This window comes from Wyeomyia smithii, chromosome 3, assembly GCF_029784165.1.
Source record: "Wyeomyia smithii strain HCP4-BCI-WySm-NY-G18 chromosome 3, ASM2978416v1, whole genome shotgun sequence".
In the NCBI taxonomy this organism is placed as follows: Eukaryota; Metazoa; Arthropoda; class Insecta; order Diptera; family Culicidae; genus Wyeomyia; species Wyeomyia smithii.
In genome coordinates this window covers 122,564,873-122,578,940 of record NC_073696.1, presented here as the reverse complement: position 1 = coordinate 122,578,940, position 14,068 = coordinate 122,564,873, and the positions used below count along the sequence as shown (strand labels likewise).

Genomic DNA, 14,068 nt, shown 5'->3' with positions numbered 1-14,068 from the left:
GACTTTTTAAGGATGAGACCGAGCGTTGTCATGTAGTAGAATCACTTTATCAAGCCTTTGCTCATATTGTGTGTTTTTCATGCAGTACTGGGCTAAATCGCATCAACTGAAATCCATTCGGTTTCAACAGCTTGTAATCAATAACATCTCCTGGTCCCAAATACACAGTATAACCTTTGCAACGTATAATTCGACCAAGCCGACGACGTAGCACCTCGATAAGGACTGACTATCTTTTCTTTGGGTTACTGTAATTAATCTATTTTTCATCACCCATCATGATGCGATGAAAAGTTGTTCACAGGCGAAAAAACGACGCTCAATGTTCCTTAGCTTCAAATCAAGATAAATAAGAAAAATAAAATAAAGATAATAATAAGAGCAAATTCATGACACCTTAAAAAAACTGGAAATCAGCTAAAACTAGGACAATCCTTCTATAACCTTTTTCTTAACTTTTGTTTTTGTATGACATATAATTTGACCTTCCAGTTGGTCTCGAGGTACGATGCTGGCCTAACAAGCCAGTCGTCGTATGTTCGAGTCCCGGTTCGGGAGAGACTGTTAGTGTCAGTAGGATCGTAGCGCTAGCCCCGCAATTGTCCTGTACATCAAAAAGTTGGCTGCGAAGTCTGTGTATAATAAACGAAAGGTCAAGTTTCGAATCGGAATGTAGCATCAAGGCTTTGCTTTATGACATATAATTAATTGAAAATTTGACTATTATTTGGCTCTCGAGACCCCACAACCCTTGCCCGGTTCTGCTCACCACAATAAAATCACTAATGTGTCAATTAGGGGGGGGGGGGAGGGGGAGTTTGTGATTACTTTATTTATTGACTAATAATTATGCAGAATTTATTTTCTGTGTTCTGCCACAAACGGTGACATATCAACACTATTACATATAATTTAAGTTTTATTTAATTAAAAGGTTGTAATTGCTTCCGCAGTTAAGTGAATGTAATTGTAGGAAAATTGTAAACTTACTGGTCTAGCAAAAAAAAAAAGAATTTAAAATTAAACCTTAACCTAATCTTACACCTATCTTACTGACTATAAAGTGAGCTAATCGTTGTAATTGAGGATTGCAACGATTTTTGTCGGAACTTATTGATAACTAGCTGACCCGGCAAACTTCGTCCCGCCTATTTTTGTGTTTAATTTAATAATTTTCAACATTCCAAATTCATGGATTTCTTGCGATTTGTTTATATCGTTTGAAATTATTGGTTTTATCGGAATGACAACATCCTCGTCTTTTGCCTTTAGTACATCACCTCTATTACGGAAATACTTATATTGGGTGGTATTCAGATATTTTAGTTGTTTTTCAGAAACTGAAAGTGGTCATCTTCGAATTCATGATGGTGTCCAGGGTCAATGCTTGGCTTCTATACATTATTTCGATTACGGAAATATTCATATGTAGTAGTATCCGGCTGTTTCCCAGAAGTTGCCATCTTAAAATTCAAAATGGTGTCTGAGGTCAATTTTTAGCTCAATGCATCATTCTGGCTAAAGAAACACCCATAATAGGTGTTATTTAGTCGTTTTCGGCTGTTTTCCAGAAACCGGAAGTCACCATCTTAGAATTCAAAATGGTGTCTGTGGTCGATTCTAGCTCCTGTGTATCATTCTGGTTTCGGAGCATCTCATATTGGATAGAAATCGGCCGTTTTCGGCAGTTTCCCATTGTCTGAGGTCGATTTGTGGCTTCAGTGCATCATAGCAATCCCGGAAATACCCATATTGAGTGTTATTTAGTCATTTTCCACTGTTGTTTAGGAACCGGAAGTCGCCATAATGGATTTCAAAATGGCCTCTGGAGACAATTTCTGGTCTCTGAGCGTCATTCTGGTTAAAGAAACACTCATATTGGGTGGTATTTGAGGTAAAATGAGAGACAATTTCTGGCTCGAGGTCGATTTGTGACTTCAGTGCATCATAACAATCCCGAAAATACCCATATTTGGTCATTTGCCGCTGTTTTTCAGAAACCGGAAATCGCCATCTTGGATTTCAGAACGGCATTTGGAGACAATTTCTGGTCTCTGAGCGTCATTCTGGTTAAAAAACACCCATATTAGGTGGTATTTGGTCATTTTCGGCAGTTTTCCAGTCACCGAAAGTCGCCATTTTACAACTCAAAATGTTGTCGGAGGTCGATTTGTGGTTTCAATGCATCAACACGATTTCGGAAATACCCATATTGGGTGGTCATATCCCGCTGTTTTCCAGAAACCGGAAGTCGTCATCTTGGATTTTGAAATGATATTTGGAGACATTTTCCGGATAGAAACCGGAAGTTTCCATCTTAAATTTAACAATGGCGTCTGGAGTCGAAAATTTTTCTTGCTCTCAGAAACCTCAACATATCAATTTTGGTTCCATTTGCTCGATTATTTCTCAAGATGTGCTGAAATGTGTGTGGAACCCCTCCTTTCAGAAGAAGAAGTCGAAACATTATAAACATCTTTGTTACCCCTAAAAATATTCACCTGCCGAATTTGGTTCCATTTATTTGGTTAGTTCTCGAGCTGTGCGAAATTGGTGTTTCATTTGTATGGGACCCCTCCCTTCCAGAAGAGGGAGCAGTGTCAAACCATTATGGATGACTTTGTTACCCCTAAAAACATCCACCTGTCAAATTTGGTTCCATTTGCTTGGTTAGTTTTCGAGATGTGCATGAGTTTGTGTTTCATTTTATGGGACCCCTCCCTTCCAGAAGAGGGTCAAACTATCTTGGTCACCTTTCTCGGCCCCTAAAACCCCTATATACAAAATTTCACGCCGATCGGTTCAGTAGTTTCCAAGCCACAGACAGACAGAAAGAAAGACAGACAGACAGACAGAGCTGCATTTTTATATGTATAGATGATTTGGTTTGACATATTTTTTAATATTTCCACATTTGTAAGCCTGTGTAATTCATTCGTACTAAAACAGCGAGGACGCTTCAATATCATTTTCAGAAGTTTATTCTGAATCCTTTAAAGCATCTCCTTTCTGGTTGTACAACAACTTGTCCAGATGGGAACTTCCTGTAACATTTCTGGTCTAAATATTTGTTTGTAAATTGACAGTTTATTCTTGAGGCAAAGTCTAAAATTTCTGTTGATAAAAGAATACAAATATTTTTATATTTATTGCACTTTGTTTGAATATTCTCAATGTGCTCCTTGAAAGTAAGATTTTTACCATAAATTTTTCCCAAGTATTTAACTTTGTCAGACCAATTTAAGATTGCGCCGTTCATCTTAACAACATGTTTATTGGTGGGTTTGAGAAAAGAAACTCTTGGTTCACGAGGAAAAATAATTAATTGTGTTTTTGATGCATTAGGAAAAATCTTCCATTTCTGCAAATATGAAGAAAATATATCTAGACTTTTTTGCAGCCTACTGCATATGTATCATATTGTATCGTCACAAAACAGAGATTTCTCACATCCTGGTGGTAAATCAGGAAAATCAGAAGTAAGAATATTATATAAGACTGGGCCCAAGATACTTCCTTGAGGTACACCAGCTCTAACAGGCAATCTATCAGGTTTGTTTACGATATGTGTCAGCTCACATGAACATCACGTTTTAGATACGTCAAAATCGACCAGCACTTACTGCTGGCGTCACAAATAGCGGAACGTAGTGGCGTACCTGATACAAATTGTAGTTTTGTATATATTGTTAAAATGTATGTTACGGAGTTGCACGCTGACAGTGTTTCTTCATTGTCATTGTAAAACTGAGAAATTATTTATAGTTAAGCTTGTCTTCGCTTCACAGTTGCGGAACTATAAAATAATTTCGATAACTACGCTTCAATGGAATAAAATTGAGCACTTGGAAAAAACACGTTTACTTGCACTCATAACTTTAACCAAATTACAGATTTATTGTAGTTGCAGGGATTCCGTTGAAATAAACAACATCGATGAGAAAGTAACATTGTATTGATTTTAAAATTATAACAATTTAAATTTTATTTGCGCAAATAGGACTATAACTAAACTATATTTGCCATAGGGATGTGTTTCAAAATTTTTGTTAAACATTGTTTTATTATTGAAACGTTTTTTGAATATGCAACATTTTGAACTTCGACTGCGCCGAAAAACTCCACTCCTGTTTATTTAGAAATTTGCAATTAAAAAGTGTAAAAAAGTAGTGAATGATATATTTGAGCAGCGAAAGAGTATGCAATGTAATGCCATTAATAGTCATAATTAAGTTTTTGATACTAACTCAATATCACTGAAAAACATGTTTCAAAAGCTTGATTGTGGAATTATCATCCTCCGTGTAAGCGCATGGTTTCCAGTACATATAAGCACCATAGTTGAAGACCATGCGCCTCCATTGACTATTACTAAAACACCGAAGTTAAAGCAATGTTTTGAGCACACAATTCAATAGTCATAAATTGATTAGTTTAGTCAAAGTGGGCGGAAAAAACAAAAGAATGTTCAAAAGTAATTGGCGCGATTCAAACCGATGCTCTGCACTGCAACAATTTCGACCCAATCAATCAGAATAAGCGAAAATTGCATCAACTAATGATTATCTTGCGCGCATGTTTACTGCACTGCTACTCAATCAAAATACTCGCACTTTATAGTTTCATAAAGTGCACATTCCGGCCAAACATCAATTAAATTATAATTTAGAGTTTTGTTTGGCCAAACTGTAATTACTCGTTTCTAAAAGTTGGCTCTTCTGCCGAACTTACCGTACCGTGCCAGAACTCAACACAGTCGACTAGTGTAAGGAACAGAGAGCGAGCGAGAGAGAGAATGCTGCACGGCGGGAAGAAATATTGGCAAGGTCCGGAAGAAAAACTAGGGTGAAAAGTAAAACTTCATTTCACGCGACGCTGGCTTCCTGTTTCGAGTAACCATGTTTCAGGCTCAAGCATGATCGTTTGGGCAATAGAAGTGAAAAAGGTATATGGTTTTGGCATGTCTCCATGCGACTGCAAACTAGAAAAGGGGGCCGTGAGAAGAAGAAAGAAAACCTAAAAAAATGGATCTTCAAGCACTTCGCAATATTAGAGCGAAAACATCTTTCGATTATGAGTGTTTATAGTTCATGCAGGCTTCTTATTTGCTTCGCCTTTCATAATGTGAATATTCATAGTTTTGTAGTCCTATTACAGCACTCTTCCTGTAATCTTAAAGTGCTGCATGACATATACAGTTCGTTGGATAGATTGTTTCTGGCTTTGCTACTGAAACGCCATTGTTTCTTGCGGGGCATTGCAAGCATGCTGCTGCGCCAGGGGAAGCAAGCTACTTCTAGGGTTGAGTAAACAAAATGAAAGAAGCGTATAACAGAAAGGAAAAGTGGATAAGATTTATCCTTTTCAGACACGCTGTACGTATTCCACCAACTGTGCATCGTACCCAGCAGAAAGCTGCCACTGACAGCAACGAGAAGGCAACGTTTCTTTGCGTTTCAAAACTTGATTACTCTACTTTTTTATCTACTAACGGCGAGAATAATATAGCGAGCTTGTACATAATGTGCCTGTTTGTGCATCGAAATGTTCACAAATATCTTGACTTTGGTTTTGGTTTCCGGATCAACGTTAATTTCTTTTGGGAAAGGTTCTTTTTTAATGTTCAACATTACGAGTAGTTAGGTTTTTCTGGTTCATGATGATAAATTAGTCGATGTTTTCTAACCTAATTTAAAACGTCGTATTCAGGAAAATATTAGCCACCACAACTAACTGCGCGTTAGTGATTTTTTATTCCAGGAAAATCAATTTCAGTTATTCGAACTCAAACGCTTCCGGCGCGGATAAAGGACTCGGAGCGCATAACCGTTCATCGGAACTGTAGCAATAAAGAAGGCGAAAATATTTGCACCTGTTTCTAAGCGAACACTGAAACTTTCCCGAGCAACGCTGATGGAATATTCATTGACTTTTTTTTTTATTTCAGTACGGTTTCGTTTCCACACAAAAATATTTTACTTTTTTGTTGTTAGTTGCTATTCTAATACATTCGGGAGGTGATATTGCTCATGTATATTTTTCAGAGGCATTTTAATATTTGCTCGGTGTAGAACCAAGTTTTTTTCCTGCGAAGTAGCAGGCTATGCAATAATATAAATATTCAAACCAACAGTGAACAACTTTCCATTAAAAATGAAACAACAAGCATTTTGTTATTATTTTTTCTAAAGTAAAAAAACTTCCTTCTATGGAAATCCAATACGCGCAAAAGAGAAATGGATGCAGTGCTGAGTTGTTTGATTCCGACTCGATTTTCCACAAAATGCGAAATTAGTCAATGCTTGGGATCAAATCCATAGCACGTGACAGAGATGAGCGTGACCCTTTTGTGTCCTTTCAATATTCAGCTTAGAGATCAGCTAATGGATGTGAAAGGAAACGACATAATGATACGAAGGATGTCACAGAGAAATTGTGATACATAATTTGCCTTACAGAAATCCCTCCATTGTGAACATTTGCTTCCAAAGACGAATGGGTTCGATTTCCTCCTCTAATCAACAGTATGGATACCAAGCTTGATTGGCAAGGATTCCTTCGCACAGCATAACAGATAGGAAATGTGAAGATGGTCTAACCGGAAAGTTGCTAACTGCTCTATCGATTGCTCTATGTGCTGGGTTATTCTACATGCTGAAGGAAATAATGTGCTTCGATGGGGTTCTGAGTTGATGATTTTATCATTCTTTGTCTAGGTTGTCCCTGGTGTGATGAAATCAATCAGATGCTCCCAGTTGTCTGAGTAAATGCGCAATTACATGTTGATTTTCTGTCTGTGTGAGCAGTAGAAAATGCATCGTACGTTATGAAGTTAAAACATCCTTTTGTTCATAGAGATTACCCTATGTAATCCTCTCGAATGCGTTTATTTCCGAATGCCTAGATTTTGAATGAAAACTTTAAACTTAGTTTGAAATGATAAGGAACTTCAACAGTAGAAAAATTTTAAAAGCAAAAATCGTTCATCAGATTATCGCTACGATCGCAAGTTCTAACACTTACCATACTGCATAGTACGCACAATTTCCAAACTCCGAATCGGTTCACTTGTCGGCAGGGCGTCTATTTCCTCGATGACCACCGAGGAAACCTTTTTGTTAGAGTCCGCCGATTCAGCGTTCACTGTTTTGATAATTTTCCCATGGTCTGTCGAGAATCGTGCGAAAAATGGAAATAATTTCGGAGCGAAATAGTTACCGAGAAAGTCGAGCTGTCGTTGCAAGTCATTACTCACCTGTGCCAACGAAAATCACGTCGTACGTTTTCCCACCGGGAGTTTTAATCTGTGAATCTACAGCGATGGCAGCGAACCGATAGCTGTAGGCGGCAACGAGAAACGGGTGGAAGAAAATTGTAAAGCAAATTAGTACATTTACGCCCGACAGACTGGGAATCGCTATAATTTATGCTGGCGAATGTATTTCATCATCGGTTGCTACTATTAATTAATCCCGCTAAATTAACATAACTTGGCACTAAGCAGAATCAGCAGGTTCGCAAGCGGATTGTAAAACCAGAATAAAGAAGAAGGTATGACTGAGCAAAACACCTACACTGTGCTAACACGAGTCAAGATCGGTGAACCGAAAAATGTTGGCACATTTTCATCCATCAGTGAGTGCGTCTTTTTGAAGTTGAGTGTTAAATCCGGCAGCGTTCGCGAGTCGTTGTGGCACGAGCCAGGGCGTGGATCCGGTACCTGCGAAAAGCAAAGAACACGTGAAACATGTGCATGCAGAGAGAACATACACTATTTACGGCGAAAAACGCCCCTCCGAGTTGTCGAGCTTGTTAACAAAACTAATGAGCAAGGGGTTTATTGTGCAGGAAATTTTCAGAACATTTCGCAAGCAAATAGCTGCAGCTGGGGTCGCAGAAACTTTTTTTTCACTAGCACCGGTTTTACGCTTGAAGAGAAATTTGTTTGAAATATATTTGCCAAAAAATAATTCTTCTTTTTTAAAAAGCAGGGTAACAGAATAGTTTGTATGTTTAGTATATCGGCAGCATTGTAAACTTTGTAAGTAAACATTGTATTGAAATACAGTTTATGGCCTACATTTGCCCTGCACAACAAATAAATAAACATTGAATGTAGCATTCTTCTCCACAGCGCTCAGTCTTTGGTTGTTATTTTCTAATAGCTTGAGGAGAAAACCTCTAAGTCTGCGACCATTGTGTTTAGTTTCTACGAGATATGGTTTTACATGATAACCCGTTCTACATTTTCGGTGCAAATCCATTGTTTCCTATCTCTCCCATCTCTCAGACTATTACCATGAATAAATCGCAAAAGACCTGAAAACACAAATTAAATTGGATCATCCTCCTTCAGTGGTCATGTTTAATGTTCGGAGAGTTAGCGTTGTCGTTACTCAAGTAATAACTTAAAGTTTATTGCATTCTTGTATCAATCATGATCAATTTTGCTTTTAAAACTAAGAGCGCCTTTAGATTTGATAATCGCTCTAAAACTACTTCACATCCGACTGAAGCCGCTTCTGTAAACGTTATAGCAATAATTGCAAAATATAATGCTTCTCCTGGATTTCAATGTGGCGTGTAAGTGAAATTATCTGAGAGAGTTGAAGTTCAAATATAGCTTCCTGGTAATAATCAGTTTTAGCTGACTCAAATGACGTGAAAAAACAATAATTCAATCACTAAATTAGACAAACTTCTTGGCTGTTGCATACCAATATGCTTATGATAGATTCTAATTATACGCTTGAGCACATTTCGTAGTTGCTCTTCCGTGATCGGTCTGAGCTAGTGAAGTTTAACAAAGAGCCACGTATATGACTGATTGGGATTACTTTGCCATCTTCATTGTATAGCAATTCAGTAGCTACCGCTTTGTATAGATCGATAACGGCGCCGGGCACGTCCTTACGATCGTTAGAACGAGGAAAGATGTTGTAAGGAAGGAAATGTAACAGCCGTTGTTGTCGAAGAGCGAGTTTACCTCTGCATCTCTACGACTGCGACGGAAAAGAAAGGTATGAGTCACCGCGGTAAGTGACCAAATCGAACAATGTTGCGCGCGAAGCTAACTCATTACGAAGGCGAACGATGAGTGCTAATGATAGATAATAATAATACGAGCCACGAAGTCAACTAACGAGTGGCAGCTGGGCCCAGCACTTTTTATGAATTATGCATTCATTTGAAGTCCCATAATACGTAAACTCGTTCAAAACTCGTTAATCTCTTACCAGAAAGTTGATCGACGAGTATTAATGTGATGGTATATTGCAAAATGTAATGCAAGAAATAGTAATCTGTAAGGATATTGGAGAACGTACAAAATTGAGAACTAAACAAATCAAGTCGAACCCGTTTGCCGTTTAAATTTAAATTGCTCCTTTTCAAAAATCTGCTTTGGATAACATTATCACAAAACCACAAATTAATTTCTAAAGTGATTCCGGTAACAAAAACCTCGGAATGAAGAACACAGTTGGTAAATCCAAAAGGCAATTTCGCCTAGAGTTACTACCAGATAACGAATCTGTTAAGTAGGGGATGTTCTGCCACCGTTCAAAAGTTGGCCGTATCAAAGAAATCATATTTACACGAGCTGTTATCGTTTGATGATATTACTGTATGAAAAAAAAATTTGGCAGGTGCGCACGAAAAAACACCCTTCCTATGCTGTGATAGAAAAGAACAAGCCGCCAGTCTTCTCAACCGGGAGCCTTTGATCATTTACATCAAAAGGATGCTGCTAAGTTCGATGCCAGGTGGGCCCCCAGAAAAGCGGTTAGAGCCGTATAAAATATACAAATAAGTGAGTACAACTACCAGCACCGGAAAAAGCAACACTTACCATCGACGGGCTAACAGGTAGCCAATTAGAGTTTAATCCACTTTGCTCCTTGAAATTGCCTTCAAATGTGTCGGCGATATCCTGTAGAAAAAATAGGATGGAGAGTGAGATAATGTATGAGCACTTAATGGAATTGACAGAAGTACTTGTTGTTCTATTAGAATTAGAAGTTAGTAGCATGAACTGAATAAATTTTCTATTGATAGGTTTTTTTTTTTCTGGATGCATGTTAGGACAGTAACTATTTGCTAAAAAAGGAAGATATAACACTCATTTTCAACATATAAAATTAAACTATAGTAACAACAAAAACGATTTTCATCGACGTGATTGTAATGGTGACCTCAACATTATCCAAATTCAACATTATCTAAAACTGCAGTTATCTCCATATAATTTGTATGACTCATTTTATAGCTTTCATCGCAGTTCGATATCTGACAGTTCATTTTTCTCTTTTACGCTTATATTGAAATGGTACAATAGTTAAGTTAGAGCAACGATAGCAAAACCAATTGATCTAGGGGAACTGCTCCATTATTCATCTCATTAAGCCGATATTCACGAAGAATGCACAGATTAAACACCAAACTTTCATGAAATCATTGAACGAATAAACAATATACGCTTACGTGCTCTTATGAAATCGTTCAGCATTGTATATTTAGTAAACTTAGCTAGATTTATCCCGAATTTTGTCAAACAAATCATTTTTTACAATGCTCCCATATCCATCTCAAAACTAAAATCACTGCTCAATTATTCATCCCACAACGCCCCTATATTCTTTACATTACTAATCATGAATGAATCACATTATTATGAATGAACGTAGCCGCAGCCGTAGTTGTAGTTGTTTTCGCTGTAGTTGTTTACGTGTAAAATTGGTAACCTAGGTAACCACTGCAGTGCTTTCGATTTTTAGTATGAATTTTTCGTATTAACATAATCTGATTTGGCAACTTTTGATTTTCTTCAACGTAGTGAAAACAGATGAAAATACATACAGTTGAAATTTAGGCATTGCAGAAATTCATCTCATATATTTCTACTAATTCAAGTTTGTTTTTGGAAATTTGAGGTGAACATTCCAAAGAATAAAGATTTTGTTTAGTGATTAAAATAAAAACTGGTCCGCTAGTGATGAAAGAAACTTTGGTTGGCTGCTGTACGAGTCCCGTTGTAGCCGTATAGAACAATGCGTGGATTTTGTTTTCTGAGGTAGGTAATTGAATGAAATGAGTTTTCAAGTGCAGATGCCCGACTATAATATCAAATTTAGAGCTTTTATGTGAGTTTTTGAAGATTTTACTTTATGAGAAATCTAAAGTGAACTAAAAAGAATCCATTCCATGGATTAGCAGATTGGTTTAGTAAGAAAATATGCGTTTTTTCCTGTTCTCAATTGTGTTTTCATGTTGTATGAGATGAATGTATGGGCTGAGATGAATAATGGAGCAGTTCCCCTACATTGTGTGGTTATTCATACGCGCATACTGAAATCTGTTCGGTTTGGGGTTTCGCGGTTGCGCAGTCTTCCATTGAAAAGGAATATTATCCACATTATCAATATTTTAGTAATACTAATAACAGCAACGCGCGGAATGGTTTTCCCGAACTCGAAATTCGATATATTTGATGGTGCGAAGTATGCTTACCTGCAGCGAAAAGGTACATATCGCTGAACCGGCAATTGCGTTAGTTGATGTTGTGAATACCGCATAGATGAGCTTGGAATTGCTGTTGCCATATCGACCCTCTATCAGGTTGCTTGTTGATTCTGTAAATAGTATTGACAGGAAATAAATATTGGTCACTAACTGAAATCATAAAAGGTGTTATTGCTTTTTTACGAGCTTGAATGGTATGATATAATTAAATGCACGATGTTGAATAGACTGTAAAAATACACAAATATGCTAGTAGGTTTTGTATCCCTAGACTAATCTAACTTGATTCCGAAAATTGCCTTATTCATACTTAATACCAAAATTAGCCGAATAAAATCATAAAACATATTCGCAGAAGATCAAAACTTAAGCAAACATTTTCTAGGTTGTTTTCATATGCTCGCTCCGAAAAATAGTCATTAAACTGAAGCCATCCTAATCCTACTTTATACGAGAAACGTGCGACACGAGCCACGGTATGAAAGGTGGAATTTGTAACTAAATATTTCTATTCATAAACAACAACTTTTGACAGCTGTAGTAGTTCGCGAACAAATTGACAGAGAAATTTGAATAGAAATTTTTTTTTCCTCTTTGCTGTACGAAAGTAGAACAAGGACAAACTGCTCCTGGAGTGTGCAATACCTCGAGCACTGTTAGAAGTAAGATACAATTTTTGAACAAAACACTTAGTTCAAACCAAGAAAGGAAAGAAACTGTTATGGAAAATTTAATCTAATGCTGTATTTCACCATAGGAGTAGGAAAATAGAATAGTAAAATATACACTACACTGTTCTCTCCCATATTCTCATTTTTTTTGGTGCCCCAGAAAAGTTGTATTCACAAAGTTTTAACAGCCAAGGTTGATATAATTCATAACTTTTTTTTTCGAATTTTGTATCCACTTGATACACAGACGTATCCCTCTCTCTCTCTCTCTCTCTCTCTCTCTCTCTCTCTCTCTCTCTCTCTCTCTCTCTCTCTCTCTCTCTTTCTCCTTTTCCGTATTTTCCTTTTACAATTGATATATTGTTTCTTTTCCCACCATCTCCCAGATGGTCTCGAGGTACGATGCTGGTCTAACAAGCCAGTCGCCGCAGGTTCCAGTCTCGGCTTGGGAGAGACCGTTAGTGTCAGTAGGATCGTAGCGCTAGCCCCGCAATTGTCCTGTACACTAAACAGTTGGCTGCGAAGTCTGTGTAATAACAAAACAGAAGGTTAAGTTCCGAATCGAAATGTAGCACAAAGGCTTTGCTTTTTAGATTGTTTTTTTTACTTGTTTTTTTATTCGGATTCTTTCTTTTGATTTTTATTTTTTTTTCTTGTTTTTTTTTGTCAAATCGGATTTTTGTATTTTAATGTAATGATTATATCTGCATTTCTCATTTCGTCAACTTTTCTTTATCTTTTGTCTATTTTTTGTATTTCTTTTTTATTTGTCAATACATTATTAGTTGCGCTTTTTGAGTTTTTTTTTGGTTTTTATTCATCCACTTTAGTTTCTATTCGTATATTCCTTCTTGTTTTATTCTTCAAATTGATGTTTCACATCCCATTCCTATCACCTCTTTTGGTTCAACTATCTTATCAATTTTCTAGTTTCCATCATATCTCTTTTATTTTATCTTTCCGTTTTATCTTTTTTTCTTTACTTCTTTACATCTGAAATCTTTTTCCATTTCCATTTTCCGACTTCCCCTTTTAATTATTTCTTTTATTTGTCCTCACCAATTTCATGTTCTTTCTTACTCTTCCTTTTACATTTATCGTTCAAGGTCATTCTCTTTTCAATGTTTCCTCTTTTATTTCCTGCTCACAGGCTTTTATATTCCTCACACATTTTTCATTGTTATGTGTTTATTTTTATTACCGTTTTTGGTTTCTTTTTTGATTTCCTGTTTTGTATTTTTATTTATTTTTTTTTCCTATCACCTTTTCCAATTCCAATCTCACTTACATTTTTCATTTCCATTTCAACTTTTTCCGACTTTTCTTCTCCGTAATTTCCCGTTCCTTTTTCTCATTTCCTTTTGAAATTTTTATTTCACATTCCCATTCCAATTTTCGGATCCTCTTTCCAATTCCACTCTCTGTTTACCTTTTCTAGTTATCTCTTCTATTATCCTTTATTTCCCATTTTTGGTTCTAGTTTCATTTACTATTTTTCGTTTCCATTGCTCACTGTAGACTACATACAATATTTCATTACAGTTGTTACTCATAGTACATTACTTTTCCCATATACATTTTCGAACCCGTTTCAACTTTTCTTTTTTCCATTTTTCTTGTAAGCGTCTGCTTTATGATTTCCCGTTCCCGTTTCTCTTTCTCATTTACTGTTTCAATTTACGTTTCTGTTTTACGTTACCATTTCCGTCTCCCTTAAACCCTTTACATTTCCTCTCTCTACCTTTCCTTAATTCGTTACAACTGTTCCTAGAGGTTTACTTTAATTTTCTTTATTCATTGCTTTTTCTATTTTACTTTTTTCATGTTTTCATTTTTTAATATTTCTGGGTTTCTCAACTATCTATCTTTTTCTTGCC

The 14,068-nt window shown here is 36.6% G+C and overlaps 1 protein-coding gene across 9 annotated transcripts in view; it reads right to left on the bottom strand.

Annotated features, from left to right (window-relative positions):
* The window catches only part of LOC129731044 (semaphorin-1A), a 446,018-nt gene that overhangs the window by 49,758 nt on the left and 382,192 nt on the right, over nucleotides 1–14,068 (bottom strand). For all 9 annotated transcript variants that reach the window (XM_055690762.1, XM_055690761.1, XM_055690765.1 and 6 more), the window contains exons 9-13: nucleotides 11,509–11,630; nucleotides 9,851–9,931; nucleotides 7,575–7,720; nucleotides 7,256–7,338; nucleotides 7,024–7,167 (exon numbers count right to left, since the gene is read on the bottom strand). In XM_055690762.1, the coding sequence (XP_055546737.1) occupies nucleotides 7,024–7,167; nucleotides 7,256–7,338; nucleotides 7,575–7,720; nucleotides 9,851–9,931; nucleotides 11,509–11,630 (576 nt within the window). The remainder of the gene's footprint in view (nucleotides 1–7,023; nucleotides 7,168–7,255; nucleotides 7,339–7,574; nucleotides 7,721–9,850; nucleotides 9,932–11,508; nucleotides 11,631–14,068) is intronic.